Source organism: Diaporthe batatas, assembly GCF_019321695.1.
Source record: "Diaporthe batatas strain CRI 302-4 chromosome Unknown Contig00003, whole genome shotgun sequence".
Lineage (NCBI taxonomy): Eukaryota > Fungi > Ascomycota > Sordariomycetes > Diaporthales > Diaporthaceae > Diaporthe > Diaporthe batatas.
In genome coordinates, this window is record NW_025408550.1 from 4,186,783 (window position 1) to 4,202,986 (window position 16,204).

At 55.4% G+C, this 16,204-nt stretch overlaps 5 protein-coding genes across 5 annotated transcripts; 3 read left to right on the forward strand and 2 right to left on the reverse strand.

The window, feature by feature from the left end:
• The first annotated feature begins 1,779 nt into the window (after positions 1-1,779).
• On the forward strand, positions 1,780-3,206 carry KVR01_003100 (uncharacterized protein). Its single transcript, XM_044783369.1, has 5 exons — positions 1,780-1,954; positions 2,009-2,171; positions 2,298-2,486; positions 2,604-2,692; positions 2,882-3,206. Exons 2-5 carry the CDS (start codon positions 2,037-2,039, stop codon positions 3,063-3,065), a joined length of 597 nt encoding a protein of 198 aa, XP_044648115.1. The 5' UTR covers positions 1,780-1,954; positions 2,009-2,036; the 3' UTR covers positions 3,066-3,206.
• KVR01_002612 (uncharacterized protein) lies at positions 3,184-7,052 on the reverse strand. Its single transcript, XM_044785465.1, has 2 exons — positions 4,288-7,052; positions 3,184-4,238 (listed from the first exon to the last, which is right to left on the reverse strand). The coding sequence occupies exons 1-2, from the start codon at positions 5,863-5,865 to the stop codon at positions 3,654-3,656; spliced, it is 2,163 nt and encodes a 720-aa protein (XP_044647627.1). The 5' UTR covers positions 5,866-7,052; the 3' UTR covers positions 3,184-3,653.
• A 1,455-nt stretch (positions 7,053-8,507) lies between these two features.
• KVR01_003003 (uncharacterized protein) lies at positions 8,508-11,452 on the reverse strand. The gene has a single exon (XM_044790599.1). The coding sequence runs from the start codon at positions 11,237-11,239 to the stop codon at positions 9,197-9,199; it is 2,043 nt and encodes a 680-aa protein (XP_044648018.1). The 5' UTR covers positions 11,240-11,452; the 3' UTR covers positions 8,508-9,196.
• Positions 11,453-11,688: 236 nt separating this feature from the next.
• KVR01_002287 (dolichyl-P-Man:Man(6)GlcNAc(2)-PP-dolichol alpha-1,2-mannosyltransferase) lies at positions 11,689-13,875 on the forward strand. The gene is made up of 4 exons (XM_044789977.1): positions 11,689-11,832; positions 11,913-12,171; positions 12,240-12,665; positions 12,714-13,875. The coding sequence occupies exons 1-4, from the start codon at positions 11,768-11,770 to the stop codon at positions 13,785-13,787; spliced, it is 1,824 nt and encodes a 607-aa protein (XP_044647302.1). The 5' UTR covers positions 11,689-11,767; the 3' UTR covers positions 13,788-13,875.
• Positions 13,876-14,575: 700 nt separating this feature from the next.
• KVR01_002957 (uncharacterized protein) lies at positions 14,576-15,097 on the forward strand (the record flags this gene model as incomplete). Its single annotated transcript, XM_044784814.1, has 1 exon — positions 14,576-15,097. The coding sequence occupies one exon, from the start codon at positions 14,576-14,578 to the stop codon at positions 15,095-15,097; it is 522 nt and encodes a 173-aa protein (XP_044647972.1).
• Positions 15,098-16,204: the final 1,107 nt, after the last annotated feature.

Consider the following 16,204-nt stretch of genomic DNA (forward strand, 5'->3'; position numbering starts at 1 on the left):
AGGTTCTTGTGAGTGATCAATTGATGTGAACCTGGCCAGGCATGAACAAAGAGATTTTGGGGCAAGAATGACTGCAGGAGCTTGGGACACCTGTCTTCATCCGTGCCGCATTACATATCAGTCGAGTGAATTCGTCTAAATGATATTAACAACCCGATGTCAAGCTAAGTCCTTATGTCTAACAACCTCGGGAGGTAGCTCTCCTTCCTTCCAGTCACTTTGTAGAACCTTTGATAAATTGAGAAGGTCTGTTTAGTTGACGTGAGAGTGACATCCATTAGTGGTTGTGTTCCTTACATGCCTACATATGTATGTGCCTTTCATGCTTATACGGGCTGTAATATGTGTCAAATTAAGGATACTGTCAGATTAATCATGGCAACTTCAAATAGGATTCATGCTCTCTAGTAGATATTTCTTATTATCATGCCCATGGTATCAAACATCCTTTAAATCAACTAGGAACCACTTGAACTGAGCTGGAGAACACATTTGGCCAAGTCCTCATGAGTCAAAATCAAAGATCCCCAGACAAAACGGCCCCAATTGAGCGGCCCAAAGCAACCCTGGGAAATCGATGTGCACCATTGGACAGCGAGGTCGGCAGTCAACACACCGTTGAAGACACGAAACAAAATGTCTATGGGTCCGGGAACAGCCTGGAATCGTCAAAACAAACTCCCACGGTCAATCACAGGCTTCCACACTTGTTTCAAGACGGATCACTCTTGCTGAGGGTCGGACGACGGCGAGGATACCCGGGCACACCGGACGGAGCAGCCTGCAAGGAAAAGACCCCTGAATGGATTATCAGGAAGCCTGTCTCATACGCCTGCCTCCCCGCCGAGTTGAGAGACATGGTTCTCGGCAAACTTGTACCCACTGGGTCCATATACAATGGCACTTCGTTTCCGAAGTCCAGCCCGAGGGGATATCAGCAGGATTATTTCAAGACGACCGAGTTCTTCCACCCCACGTTCTGGGAACCCTGGGACGACCTCGTCAGGGCTACGATGCTGAGGGCGAGCGCAGACCACAACCTCGACCCAGATGGCGTCCAAGAAAGGTCACTGACATCAGCAAGGTAAGAACGAACCATCGTCCTTCAGCGTCCTGTAGAGGGAGGTTGAGAGGTTGACCTACCTGACGTTGTCGGTTGTCCTATGTGACGTTGAGAGGTTGTCCTGTCTGAAGTTGGCGTTCCTATTTGGATCAAGAGAGCCACCATGTCGACCACGGACGGTGACACGGACGTCCTCGACTTCGTTGTCGCACACTCATGGAAGTGCCTGGTTCTCCCGGCCAAGAATAGCGTCCTGCACGCCGTCTTCTTCGACAACGATGTCCTTGTAGAGGTTGCGACCGCGGCGAAGCTGACGCACGTTCCAGCCGATGTACGGGAGTTGATACCGACAGATTCACTCGGTGCGGGGACTCGGCTCCGGTGCTGTAGTGACTTAGTCGGGTTTCGACTCGGGCTTGCCCTCGGGCCTCGCCGGCACCCCCGACTTCCAGTACATTCCTGCTATTTTGATAAAAGGTGATCAACAACTAAATAGAATCACTGAAAACAGGATGCAAAAGCCTAAGGTTACCCTGTCAATCCAGGAAATTTGCTCTCTCCTGTCCTGTGGACGCAACGTGCCTTGTTCTGGCACCGTAACGCATCAAGTGTATGTACATACAGTACCTAGCTAGAACAAGGCCCCTGCAGATCGAAGCCCCCATGTCTGCCGGAGTTCCCCAAGCAAGCTGGCCATGCCTCGACTTTACTTTGCCCATGTTTGGGGCAAAGGATGCAACGCCAGCATGTAGCTAGGGCCTCTCTCGTGTAACCCAGCCCGCTTCGGAGTCCGGCAAAACGAACTGTCTGTCTCCTCGCGAATGCCCGCATAGTTCGGCTCAGGCTTACATACCCCACCCCGTTGCCCTCGACTTATATATGCCAGGTGCAGTAAGCTCACAGTGTCCACCAGACCAACTCAATAGCCCTAACTTGACCTGTAAGCACGTATCAAATAGACGTCAAAATCGCCATGGCATCATCCTCCACGACGACGACGCGGCCTCCTACCGAGAACCAGCTCTCTTCAAACCCGGGAGTCCGAGTCCAAGTTACAACCCATAATGATGAGGGGAAGGCGGTGGTGAAGTCGACCACACCGGTCAAGGTAATGCCCGTATCCCGAACAAAATGTCGAGAGTAGCCTCCTCGCTCGCCCTCCATCCTCCCCGCCCTCCCACTTCAACCCCGGGGACTTACACCGTTCTGGCTGACCAACACGCCCACACGCCAGTGGGTCCGGTATGACGATGATAAGCTTGTCATGTCGGTGCTCTATACCACCCAGTTCCCACCCGACCTCAATGACGAGGCCGACATCAAGCTCCACGAAGCCCGCATAGCCAAGGGGCCGGAGGCCACAGGCCTGGCGCTCAAGGGCGGCACCGTACTGAGATATGTCGAATTTTCTCCCGGGTACACCGTACGTCTTGGCCCTACCTCCACAGAAGCTCCAGGGTTCCCTCCTCCTTCTGCCCGTGTCTGAGCTCTTTTCATGGCTTCATTGCTGTAAAACAACCACCTCTCTGACTCCCTAGAGTGTATGATGCATAGGACACAAAGCCTAGACGCAGGAATTGTGATGGAGGGCTCCATCATCGCAGTACTGGACAGTGGCGAGGAGCACCTGTAAGCAGCTTCCAGATGCGACTCTTACCCCCTTGAAGGCCAAATTTCCCCCATTCGTTGCCCATATAAAAAAGACTTCAGGGGCTGCAGGTTTCAAGACATGCCCTGGCTACCTTGTGGCCTACCCTTTACTGTGTTGGCATGAAGATACTCCTTTATTACTTGGATGGCTGACTCTCAATACTGCAGCATGAGTAAGGGCGACATCATGGTCCAACGTGCCACGATGCACGCGTGGAAGAATCCGAGCGACACAGAGTGGGCGCGAATGCTGTTTTGCTTACAGGATTGCAAGCCTTTATTCATAGGGGAGGAGAGAATGAAGGAGGCCGGAGTGGGTGATGATCTCCCGCCGTCTGGCAACGATGACTAGGTAGTATGGCGTCTTCCAACTACGTAGATAATGGTGAAAGCACAAGGCACTTGGGAAAACAAGTCTTGTGCTCTCGACATGGCCGTCACACTTCAAAGGCAGGCAAGGGGACAAATGTGACCAAAATCTCACGCAAATGGTATTTGCCTAAGAGGGTTGGGCGAGGCATCTACTCTTGCTGCAAGATCGACGCCCCTGCCCAAGCCTGTTCGGAATAAGTAATAAGAAATTACCACCAAGAAATTAAAAGCATGTCCACAGCATGCCTGGATGGCTTGCTCCATCTGCCCCTCGCTATTGTTGGCCATGTATTGTCGGCAGACTGTAATCTGCGATGATCTTGTACAAAAGGTCGTGGGTAAAAAAGGGACCGGCTCTTGAACTGTATAAAAGGGAAGAGAAGAAGAGTAAATGAATGTCGTTCAAAGATTTCATCTCGTAGCGCCAGTCTTTTAGTCGTGACCAAACTCGGGGTGGGTAATGCCTATTGCCTCCGGAACTCATAAATAACGCCTGCACATGGTATTCTTGCCCGCCGGGTGGCCTAGAGGTTTCCTTTCTTGCCGGCATGCAAGTGGTGTGACTAGCTCAATACGCCTGACCAGGCACTGGCTTTCTCGTGACCGCTCCCTGGGGAGGGCCCTGGGGAGGACCTTGGGGGGGCTCCTGGCTTGGGCCATCGAAGCTTGGTCGGTATTCCTGCTGCATGCCAGAAGGCCCAGGTGGACTTGGTCTCCTGCCCGTGCCGTTGGGGGACTGAGACCTGGGTGGGCCCTGTCGGCTTGGAGACTGAGGTCGCTGCGCGGGTGACTGAGGTCGTTGCCCTGCTGGTGACTGGGGTCGTGGTCCAGGCCCAATTTGTGGTCCCATAGGGCGGGGAGGGCCCGGGCGGCCAGGTGGGCCCATCGGAGGACCCATTGGACGCAGCGGTCCAGGTCCGCGAGCTCCGGGAGCGAGCGGATGAGGAGGGCCCATAGGTCGGTTACCCGGTTGTTGGGTCGGGCCGGGTCCACGTTGGCTGCTCACAGAGGGGCCTCGGGGTCGACCTTGCGGCTTGATTGGAGGCCCTCGGGGGCCTGCTTGCTGAGGCGGTCGGGGCTTGACAGGACGGGTAGACAGACAAGTTCGGGGGACTACTCCTTGCTGAGATCGGTCAAGACGAATGCAGAGTGCCTGTTCCTCGTTAGCATTGATCGCGATTTTCCTGTGAAACCTGACTCACCCAACCGTCATCATACTCGTGAAGTAGTCTCACGACCTGTCCGATGTGCAGTTCCATCTCATCATCCATGGTGGGCTTGAAATCGAGCTGCACACGGTGGACTGACGAGTCCGCGGGGCCACCCGCAGCAGCGATCGCGGCAGCACCAGACGATGGTTCTGGAGCCTGACCAGACTCGACCTCATGCACGCTGAACTCAGTGCCGGCCGGACTAGGAGGCACGGGTCCCAGCTTTGGGACTATGGTCAAGTCGAGGGGCGCGGGAACATTGTCTTTCCGCACAGATTCCTTGCGTTGCAGACCAGGCGCAGCCGTGGCTCCGGCAGCAACCCCAGCCGCCGATGCGGCAGCAGCTTCGGGCGAGTCGGTCGGGCGAGTCGGGTTCATCTGCAAGGGCGCAGGAGTAGCGCCGGTGGGTGCGCCTTGCTGTGGCGGGTGCGGAGAGAGTGGGGGGGAGTGAGTGACAATGGGAGCAAGAACAGCAGAATCGGTCGTGATAGCAGAGGCTCGGGGAGCGGGGGCAAGGCCAGGTGCCAATGTTGGGGAGGCTATCATGCTGACCTCGCTGATGGGCGTCATGGGGCTGGCAGGGTTTCTGGGCGTGGCAGGTTCTTCCGGGATGGTCTCGGCGTGGATTCCGAACGGGTTGTGCGCATCCTGGCTGTCACTGGTCATGGGCCGTTCCCAAGCGCTGGAGCCCGGAGCCCGGTTCATGGTTGGGCTGGCGACCATGGCGATGTTTTGCTGAGGGCTCTTGCTTGCCCGCTTCTCCGCGGTGCTCGGGGCGAGGAACAGCTGGGTCATCGGCCGTAGACTGAGGCGTGGTGGTTTCGCGGGAGTCGGGGGAGCACGAGCATGGTCCCCGAATGGATTGCCATTGAGTTTCTCGTCATCAGCCAGACGCTGTTCCTCTCGCATCTGCCTCTTCCGCTTGGCGACGACAAAATACACCAGGCCAAGGATAACAAAGATACCAGCCAGGACGCCGATTGCAATGCCCGCCTTAGCCGCTGAGTTGCTTGAACCTGAACTTGAACCTGAACCAGAACCAGAACCAACCGACTGAGTTGCTGATGCCTCCGAGGCAGCTGTGGATCCCGCAGCCGTGTGCGACCTGGAGCTGGAGGAGCTTGAGGCTGCGGTGGCCAGCGCTAGTGGGTCTGTAGCGGTGTCGGATGCCACTGTGGAGGCCATGATGGCCGGGGGAAGTGTCGATGATGTGTGGTCGTCATTACCCGGACTGAGGCTGGTGCTGCTGGCAACGTCGCTGCTTATGGGGGTGCCCTTGAGAGCGGGCGCGCCCATGGAAACCCTCGGAGTGGGAGTTGGATCATCTCGGTCAGTTGCCGTTACTGTCTGGGTGACGGTCGCACGCTCGAGAGTTGTCAGGAGGCCGACGCCGTCCCAGCCATCTGTCTTGGTCTCGTAAATTGTGACTACCCGCCGCTGCTTGCGAAAGGTCGGCAAGGCACCCTCATCATTGCCCATGGCTTTGTCCTGGATCCATTCAGAGCCAGGGACGACGTCCGCGACATCGCCCAGTCCTCGTCGGTGGACATGACTTCTTTTGACAGACATGTTGATTAGTACTTTGCAGATCCGAACCCGTCACAACCTATCTCATCAATGTCGCCTGGTTGCTCTTCCGTGACACATTAAACCGTTGCGTAATCTGCGTGCGTCTGGCCTAGTAAATGTAATGACTGTCTGGTGACGGGGGCGTCGTGTGGAACTTGTGCGGAGGAATGGGCGGGAGAGAAATTATCTTGCACAGGTATGGAAGCAGTCGAGGTCACAGGTGGGTGACGAGATCCGAGTGGAGGCGGGCAGGATTATTGATTATCGACTTTGACTGACAGACAGAAAAGAATGACAAGCAGCCTGAGCTTTGGGGTCCGCGAGAGACTTGGCCAAGTCGGAAGCAGCCTCTGCGCGCAATGGGAGGTATGCCAAATGAAGGAACGAAGACAGTCAAGTCTTCCTCACGCCAGCTTTGCGACGGTGGGGTGCGAAGGGTGAGGCGCCGCTGAGAAGGAGTGGTCAAGATGCAGAGGCGGTCCTAAAAAGAGAGACGGGAGGAAGGAAGGAGTGAGAGGCAGAGAGAGGCTGTGCCCGGTAGCGTGTGTACTTAGCATGAGTGTTGGTGAGGTGAGCATGGGCATGGGTGTGTGCATATGGATGTGCGATATCCACCTGCAGCTGCAGCCGCACCTGCAGGCTCTGTCTGGTTGGGCCGGTCCTGTGCTGGGCTGGGCTGGGCTGGGGCCTGTTGGATGGAGAGGAGGGCAGGAGGGGGCGCACCTCGGGAGCAGAGATGTGGGCCGGTCAGGGTCGGCAGGTTGGGTTGGGGACCACACGAAGCACACACACACACACGCAAGCAGGCGTGGCGAGCAGGCAAGATTCCTCGGGCAACGGGGACCTGGGAGACCTGGGCAACTGCCAGCTGGGGTCCCGAGAGAACAATAACCTCGCATCCCAGCATGCAGCTTGCTGACAGCGTCGTCTGCGGGGGGCACGGCATATGGCAAAAAAGAGGGCGGCAGGGCGGCTTTAGCGACCAGGAAACGGACCCAGGAAACGACAGTCCTCAGCAGCTTCCCCAAACCTTGTCCCGGGAGGCGTCATTGGCATGGCAAGCAGTGATCGACCTCTCCTCTGGCGATCAGATGGGACATTTTGGCAGACGAGGGGAGCTCGACTCGCTCGAACAAACAAACGTGGGCTGCGTGGCAGGCGTGGGCACGGGGCACGGGGCACTGGGCAGAACTGGCGGAGCGGCACAGGCCAACGGATCGACCCTGAACCAGAACCCAGGGCCGGGCCTCTGCACTCGGGGCCCTTATTACCGTAGGCGCCAAGCTCCTTCCAGTCTGCCAGTCCACCCCCATGTCCCTGCGGTCCATCCCCACCCTCCAGGTACGCCTCGATGCCCATTGGCCAGGCAGTCCACCCCAGTCATGCAGCTTGCCCCAAGCGAAATTTGTTTGCAGCAGGGGCCGCATCCTGCCTCGGGCTTTGATTGGCAGGCTGGGGTAATTTTTGGATGCTGCAGGCCGGCTCCTCGTCTGCACCCTGGGCCCTCGCTCTTGGCCTGATCGCCAGTTCGTCTGGTCTCTGGCCTCTGCCGTTTCTTTTTCTCTCCCGCTGTCTACTATGACCGCACCTGGAACCTGGCACCTGGCAGTGTTTTGTCCGTTGGTGAAACTTAAACAGTGATCTCCCGAGTGGATTCCTCTTTGTGGACGACAATCACACCCTCGCAATCTTCAGGTCGACAACCTGCCCACTGCCCGAATTGACTTCGGAAAATGCCTCTTTTATTGCTGTGTACGTGCTACTGCTGTCGTATCCGAACTCTGTGCGTAGTGGAATAATCTGCGCGGTGATGACAACAATGCTCTTGTCTTCAGGCCTGTGCTTGTTAGTCCCGACCGGCCTCAGCCTTGTCCAGCGTGGGCTGCGTGGGTATCCTGCTCGCCATCCTCTGCTGTCTCATCAGTCCTGCAGTCCTGCAGTCCTGCCACTAGACCCGAGAAGACGTTGGGGGCCAGACGATCCTCATCATCAGCAGACAGTCTCGCCATCCCCGCCCCGGCAGCTCGGCCAGCCTATCTGGTGGTGAGATCAGCACAATTCCGCCCTGCTTGCGCGGAAACCTTGCGCGGAAATCTCCTCGTCGTCATCCCCCCCCCCCACACCTCATGACAACGCCATCGCGCTCATGCCGATGAGCCCGTCTTGATTCCAGTCATGCGATAAGTGACGAGCCGCCTGCAAATGAAGCAATCTTTATCTCGATTCCCACGGCCCACACGGGGATTTTGCACCGCACTGACTGTGGGGTCTGACCTCGGCACCCCGGTCTAGTCCACAATCTTGCTGCGTGAAATCTGGTGTACATACAATACACCACAGTACTACCTAGTACGGAGTAACAATGACGGGTCCCCGCCAGCGTGACAGGGCGGGTCCCCCGGAAGAGCCGTGTCATAAACCCAGCCAGCGCGTCGAGCCACCGTTGGGCAGTCCCCTCGTCGTCGTCTTCTCTACGCAGTACACAGTACTATGTAGCTTCCCGCCTTTGTGGCTCAAAGGTCTTGTGGTCACAGCGTCGGCGCTATGTTTCAGAATTGAGGTAACCTCTTTCTAGCCGGCGGGCCTCATCTCTTCCACTTGAAATCACAATCTACTTTTTCAGGCTGCGCAATAGGATCAACTGTCTGTATGGTATCATGGGCGCCTCCGCGGCCCGTCGCTACTATCCAGACACTGGTATCAGTGTCAAACATCTTTTTTTTTTCCAAACTCTAACGCCAGACAAATGCATCCCTTGTATCGCGGGAACATCCCGCCGTTTGGGTTCCCTGTCCTTCTACAGTAAGGACCAGCGATGGCGAAAAGTCGGGCCCACCCGCCCTTCTGAAGGAAAAACTTCAATTTCACACCCTCCAGTGAAATTTCTTGAAAAGTCCGCTAACCCCAATTGGGTAATCACTATACTCAAAGTGGCAGGCGGTCAAGCATTCTGCCCCTTCCACCAGTTTTCTTACCAGCTACCCACCAGCACTTTATACTAGCAGACCGTATAAGTAAAGATGCCAGTTGCTAGCAAACTACCTCAATTTTATATGACAGACCCACTAGATCTGAGGTACCCACAAAATATTTCAGACCCACCCAGCCTGGTGAAATGAAATCTGGCTGGGTGACTGAAATATTTCGACTTTGAAACTTTCACTGGCCATCGCTGGTAAGGACATGGCCACCCCAGTCTCTGCTAGGATCTTGAGTCGGTTGGATCCAGGTCCGTGTCCACAGGGCCAAGAGGTCGGCTCTCGCCGTGACCTTCTTCCAAAACGTTGTATGCAGCGAGCAAGAGTCTGATCTGCTTCAACTGCTGGGCATTCTATCCCCAGCGCTGTTGCTGATTGTTCTGAGCCTGTGCGCCGTAGTAGTTGGGATACTGGTAATTTTGCGCCGGAGCGGGAGGGCTTGGGCCATTGTTGGGCGGGTACTGCCCAGGCACGCTGTACCCTCCAGCTGGTGGCAGGTAACTTGTCTGCTGCGCTGGTCGCTGCTGTTGTGGTGTTGACCAGCTTGGCGGGGGGACGGGAGGAAAGGGGAACGGGTTGCCCTGGGCTGGACTCCAGCTGGGCATCGGGTAATTGGGAGCTGGGGCGCCAGGACTAGTAGAGGATCCGGGTGCACCTCCGAACTGGGGCAGCGGTGGTACTGGGAACGGCCACTGGCCTGGTGCAGGAGGTGGGATCACCGGGAACGGAGGTGGCGGTTGGTGAGGGTTTTGAGCTTGCGGTTGTGTTGGATGCTGTGGACGGCCATTGTGTCCTTGGCCGCCACCTCGGCCGCGCCCTTGGAAGCCCCTTCCTCGACCGCGACCCCTCGAGTCTCCACGCCGCCCGCCGTTCTGGCCACCCCTGGTACCGCCGTTCATGGCCGGGAAAGCCGGCACGCCAGGGGGCGGCGGAGGGGGAAGCCCCATACCGAAGTTCGAGGGACGTGGCAGCTTGTGATATGTGCCGTCATCGTCCTCGCCATAATTAAGATTCGAATCGCCCATGGCAGAAGGTGGCTGCGAGCCACGGTCATCGCCCTTGTTCGCTTTGCCCTTGCCGCCACGCTTCTTGTTCTTCTTCTCTCTCTTGTGGGCTTGTTCTTGCTCGTCGTCTGAGTACTCCATCTCGTCTGGGCCAACCTCCTCGTCATGCAGGTTGCTTGCGTCGGATCCCTTTTCCTGCCTGAGCTGCGAGGGGAAAACAAAGTTTGCGTGCGACTTGGAATACCACACCTGGGTGCCTCGCTCCAAGCCAGCCGCCTTCGCTTCCTCCTCTGATCGGAATCTGAGGATATACATGGGTTTATGCACAGTCGCAATTGTGTCGTGAATGACTCCAAGAACGTGGCGATCCTCTTTACAGAGGACAGAGCCGCGGTCCAACACCGTGACGGCAGCCCCCACTTGGAGCGCCTCGATGACGGCTTGGGTGCCTTCAACGATGTGCTGTACAACTCCCAGGGGTGCGATGATGTCTTCTGGACTGAGATTGATATGGGGTGTCGGCTCAGGCTCGTCCGGGAGCTCGTTCTTAGTGCGCACCCCGGCAGCCTGCTTCGCAGCCCTTGTACCGTCCATCTCATCATCACTCCCACCGTCGGCCTCCATCAGCAACCGTGCCGTCTCCTCGACACCCAGCAGCTTAGACTCATCCACGTCGGACTCGTCATCGTCATCGTCAGAGCTACTGTCGGAGCTTGAGGATTCGTAGGGCGAGGAATCAACTTCCCACTCGGGGTTCGCATCAACCACTCCTTCAACTGGCGCCGTCTCTGTCAACTCAGCTTGACCGTTGATGTGGGCCTCGGGAGAGAGCTTGTCTTCACCAGCTTGCTCCTCTTCGCTCTTTGATACTGGGCCAAGCAGACCATCAAGCGCAGCTTCGAGTGCATGCGTGACACTGGGTGACTCGTCTTCCTTTTCGGCCGACTGGCTCTGATGCTTCTCAGTAGAGGTATTTCCACGCTCTTCCATTTTCTCTGGACCAGCTGTTGTTTGTCCTTTGTTTGCATCGGATTTTGGCTCGATAGAGGCTTGGTCTTCTGGTTGTTCATCATGTTGCGCCGTCACGGCAGTCTCTTCCCGAATGCTGTTCGACTGGAGCGACGTTGGCTCGGAGCCACCCATAACAGTGTCCACCCTTTGTAAAGCTTGCCCATCCTCTTGTGCTACCACATCTTCCATGTGATTATATGCCCTCGGGACAACTTTGTTTTCCTCTTGTGGGCCTGGCCTGGGGCCATCTGTCATTGCTGTGTCGGTGTCTGCCTGGGTGCTCGTGGTGGCGCTTGGCTTTTCGGGGTCGAGATTCGCTGCTGCCGGCGTCGCTTCGGTCTGAAGCTCGCCCAGGCCGGGTATGTTGAAAGAATGGTCCATGGCGGAGTCAACCCTATCGAATGTGGCAGGGTAACGGGGTAACGGGGTGTGGTAGGTAGACCTGTCGGGTCACGAGGTGTGGGATAGCAGTATCCAAAATGTATGGGCCTCGCCTTTGCGGCTCAATAACACTTCCATAAAATATCGTATCCAAAGGCTCACACAAAACTTGGGGAATGCTTCAGCAGAGAAAGTAAACAGGGACGAAAAGCTGGGAGTGGGAAGGTTGGACGGAAAACTAATCCTAATCTCGAACTTTTCGGTTATCTTTTTTCTGGGTCGCTATCGATAAGGCGAGGTGGGATGGAAATTACTAGGATGTGAGGTGACGTCTGCTGGGGCTAGTAAATGTAGCGGCCAGCCGTTGGGTGAGTGGGTCCTTGACAGGTACCATACCACAGGCGGGCACGTCCGTCCAGAGCTCTCGTCTCAATACCTCAGATTCAACTCAACCTCTCTCAACACCATTTCCGGCCCCACGTTGTACCTTGGTCGCGATCTCACTCGTTTTCACACACACAAGCCAAGATGCCTCCCAAGACGGCCCAGTCAAGGGAGTTTGTCCATCCTGAAGCTTCACACGCTCGAAAAATGTAGGCTCCAATGGGTAAAGCTTCGGCCTAGGTGGCCTTAGCAGTGCGGTTTGGCGCGCAGGTGCTGACGGCTCCTTCAGAAAACCAAGTCTCTTCGCGCTAGAGCCCATATATGCATTTTACATGTTCTTGGCGGCCAATTTGATCTCGGCCTTGTTCAACCCGATCCAGGACTGTGATGAGACGTTCAACTTTTTAGAACCCACCCACTACCTAACCCATGGTTACGGCCTGCAGACATGGGAATGGTCACCTGCCTATGGCATCCGGGATTGGCTCTACGTACTCCCTCACGCAGTGGTTGCAGGCATGCGCCAACTGCTCCCACAAGCTACAAAGGTGAAGCTATCCCGCACGTCCCGTCCGGACGATCGTGTGTGCAACCCACGCTGATGCTGTCTGAATAGCTTGGGGGCTTCTACCTCATCCGCTATACGCTCGCCTTGGCTTGTGCGCTGTGTCAGACTTTGCTCTATCGTGTGGTCAGCCTCACCGTGCATCCACGGATCGGTGTCTTCTTTGTCCTGGCTATGGTTCTTAGCCCTGGGAACTTTCATGCAAGCACAGCATACCTGCCCTCAAGCTTCACAATGTACACGGGCATGTTGGGAGCTGCAGCCTTCATGGACTGGGCGGGAGGATTCAAGACCGCTGCTGGTATAGCCTGGTTCGCCGCTGGTGGCATCATCGGCTGGCCATTCGCCATGGCTCTTGCCACCCCCTTCCTTCTCGAAGAGGCTCTCCTCGCCATAACGGCCCTCGGCAACCTTGACCAGTTCCTCTTTGCAGTACGACGAGTCACAAGAGGTGTCCTTGCTGCTGTTGGTATCCTGGTGAGTGTCCTTTGAAACAATTGGCCGACAACGAACTGACAGGTCTAGGCGGTCGATTCGCTGGTCAACTCCTACTTCTACCGAGTGTGGGGCATCGTCGTCTCATGGAATATTGTCAAGTACAATGTCTTCTCCAAAGGCGGTGGCCCCGAACTATACGGCACCGAGCCATGGACGTTCTATTTCAAGAATCTGGCGCTGAACTTCAACTTATGGTTTGTTCTGGCTCTGGTCGCATTGCCACTCTTTCTACTGCAGAAGATCGTCGCTCCCAGTGGTCGCGCCTTTTCTTCATCCCTGCGGGCCATTGTATTCCTCTCGCCCTTCTACCTGTGGTTCACTATTTTTACGCTGCAGCCCCACAAAGAAGAGCGTTTCATGTACCCTGCCTACCCTTTTCTGGCCCTCAACGCAGCAGTGTCAGCCCACATCATCCTCACTGCGGCCGGCCATGTCAGCAAGAACACAGTGATTGGTAAAGTTCCGGCATCCGTCAGGCTCGTCTTGACTGTTGTCGTCCCGTTCTTGCTGGTGTTATCTTTGTACCTCCTCCGAGTAATCGGCATTTACTCAGCATACGGTGCACCTCTGTCACTGTACGACCCGCTTGGTGCCGGTACTCGCGGGGGAGACGCTGGGCTGCTTGGTGGCCGGGGCGACTCTGTGTGCTTCGGAAAGGAATGGTACCGGTTTCCGTCTTCATTCTTCTTGCCCAGAGATATGCAGGCCAAGTTTGTACAATCTGAGTTCCGTGGCCTGCTTCCAGGGCAGTTCCAGAGGAGCAGTCTACTGGAAGGCTTCACCGGCACCTACGTGCTCCCCAGCGGCATGAACGACCAGAACAAAGAGGACCCGGGAAAATACATCGACATCGCACAATGCAAGTTCCTGGTGGACACTCACTACCCCGTAAACACGGAGAAGGGGCTGGGCTTGCCGCCTAACGAGCCCGACTATATCGCCGACACAGTGAATTGGGAAATAGTTAAGTGCATCCCTTTCTTGGATGCTGGGAACACCGCGCTCATACCCAGGATGATTTGGATTCCCAGCTGGAGCTGGATTCCGGAAAATTACCAAAGGAAATGGGGGGAGCATTGCCTGCTCCAGAAGCGAGGTTAGATGGAAGAAGCGCCAAGTCACAAGCAGTCTCTAGAGACCTGAAAAATGCACAAGCTCAAGGCGCAATTATATGATACGTACAAGACTACCTTGGTGAGAAAATTAAGTAAGATCAGGCCGTGATTATATCTATCAGCACGTTGTCGCCTCATCTCAATAGTGGGCGGTTGCACCATTGTAATAGCTGATCTGACCAGAAGTTGTTCAGTTGGAAATCTCTAAGAACGTAGCGTGGAGGCCGATTGTCACCTCCTACTCACCATTTAGTCTACACAGCCCGCTGGAGGTTGGCAGGCATAGGCCCCGGTAATGATAAACAATGCCTGATTCTGGCACACCAGCCAGGTGGCCAGTTTCTGTCTCTGCAAGCCGGCAGTGGACCAGGTAGAGGCATCTCCCTAGAAGTACTTGAGACAAATGCTCCAAAGGCCTTCTTGGTCGGACTGGGTGACCCGTCGAGAGCAGGCTTCCTACTACACTCTCAAGAAATACAAGTAGGGAAGACTGGGCTTGCACCCGACCGGCTTGTGGAGGTAGTACACGGGTACCGAGCCCGCAAACAATCATTTCATCTGAGCAATACAGGAGATTAAAGTTTGTGTGCCCCCCCCCCCCTGCAGGCTTGTAAACACGGTCACAAGCAAGACTGGGGGCCATTTTCTCACATTTCAGATGCACTTGCAACAACTACCTCAGCACAGCTCCTGCTGACGATCAACCAAGCAGTCAATTAGGATCTAACGACTGAATCGATTCCTCACGACATCAATACTTCTGTCTTTCCTACCATGAGGTTCCTCCTCCTTCTGTCCAACACCATCGTGTCCGCCGCGATCGGCCTGTCTGCAACAACCACAACACTCTTTCTCAATTCCCAAGAAGCATCTCTTCTCAGTCAAAGATCGACAAACGACACCGACACCGCGCCCCTCGTCATTCGCGGTGACACAATGGAAGTCGGGTCGCCTTGCCCTGAGCTCGAGGGTGAATGGAATTGCATGGTCACTTCCTTCCAGCGATGCGCCTCGGGCCGGTGGAGCATTGTGCTCAACACCGCTCACGGCACCGTTTGCGAGCCTGAGGGCTTCTCCCACGACTTCCAGCCCGCTTTTGCCAGCTGGTATCCACCAACGGACACGACCGAGGCGATCGTGTGTACAGCCACGGTCACAGCGCCCAGTGTCTCGACAGATACGACTCGCCCGGGCGGTTCTATTGGGGCATCGCCCTCAGATGCAGCGCCACACCCCGTGGTTTGGGCCGTGGTCTTTGGCTTGGGGAGTATGGCTCTGCTTTTCTTGGCCATGTAAGGGGTCAGGGGGATTTGGGCATGTGGAAATCAACTATTATCAAGGAAATAGTGTGGACAACATGATCAAAATGAGCCTCGTCGCTTCAGATTGATTTCACCAGTCAATACTAGGATAAAGTTGAGCCAGGGGAGAGCGATGGAAGTCTCAGTGATGCTCTGTAGCCTGGCCAAAGCTTGGATTGATTTGAGGATCTGGGAAAGCTCCATCCATGGATGTATGTCTACATGCAAGAGACAAGGAGAGTCATTTGGTCGGTCATTACGCTCGCAAAGCCATCCAGAAGATGGTTAACAGACAGCCTGATTGTTCGAGACACAACCCTGGGAAACTATACTGGGACCCTCACCGCATGTTGAGACCAAATGAACTCTCTGAATCAAATCTACACATTATGAAAATATTGCTTCTTATGGTATCTATGTCCTCTGCCTGCAATTATACAACGGCAGGAATGGAAATAAGTCATCAAGGCAGTAATAGCCTCAGTTGTGTGCATTCACACGTTTCTCTCTCTAACACGCCAAACTTCAGTACCTAGGTACCTACTTAAGTACTTAGTAGGTAGCTTGTCTTCCTGCTCTTAGTGCTAACATTAGGTACCGCCTGGCCATGGTACCTGGGTACCTAAAATACCTATGTACCTAGGTACTGATCCACGGACTTGGCGCCAGTGAACTTACTTAAGTACCTAGGTATTCAGTCAAGAGTCCACAGGCCGGCCAGGTATTCTTTTTAGATGAGAGAATCAGATTCGTGTAGTTCAAATGTCTGTCTATTTACTTCGCTCTGGCCTGGTTGACACATTGCATAACTACTGGCCGCTGCCACTCGGCATTGCAGTCAGGTCTGTGTCAAGCACGGCAACACTCAGTTGCGGAAGGCTGAACTCAAAGGCTCCATTGGGGCCTGAAGTCACCTCCTGCATGGTCGTGTTGACAATGTTAACACCCGTGCGAGGATCATTGTAGGCAAAAGGATCGCCGACACTGTTCGTCAGAACGGTCAGCGATGCCTTGGTGCCCGCCTCGACGCCCTCAAACTGCACAGACACGGGGACATCAGCGCCATCTGTGGTGTTGTAAACTGCTCCCTTCCAGACGAACG

Coding starts and splice junctions, on each gene's coding strand:
- KVR01_003100 (XM_044783369.1), top strand. CDS start 2,037: ATGGCATCATCCTCCACGACGACGACGCGGCCTCCTACCGAGAACCAG. Junction 2,172..2,297: donor AGTCGACCACACCGGTCAAG/GTAATGCCCGTA, acceptor CCCACACGCCAG/TGGGTCCGGTATGACGATGA. Junction 2,693..2,881: donor GACAGTGGCGAGGAGCACCT/GTAAGCAGCTTC, acceptor TCAATACTGCAG/CATGAGTAAGGGCGACATCA.
- KVR01_002612 (XM_044785465.1), bottom strand. CDS start 5,865: ATGTCTGTCAAAAGAAGTCATGTCCACCGACGAGGACTGGGCGATGTC. Junction 4,239..4,287: donor ACGAGTATGATGACGGTTGG/GTGAGTCAGGTT, acceptor AACGAGGAACAG/GCACTCTGCATTCGTCTTGA.
- KVR01_003003 (XM_044790599.1), bottom strand. CDS start 11,239: ATGGACCATTCTTTCAACATACCCGGCCTGGGCGAGCTTCAGACCGAA.
- KVR01_002287 (XM_044789977.1), top strand. CDS start 11,768: ATGCCTCCCAAGACGGCCCAGTCAAGGGAGTTTGTCCATCCTGAAGCT. Junction 11,833..11,912: donor GCTTCACACGCTCGAAAAAT/GTAGGCTCCAAT, acceptor CGGCTCCTTCAG/AAAACCAAGTCTCTTCGCGC. Junction 12,172..12,239: donor TGCTCCCACAAGCTACAAAG/GTGAAGCTATCC, acceptor CTGTCTGAATAG/CTTGGGGGCTTCTACCTCAT.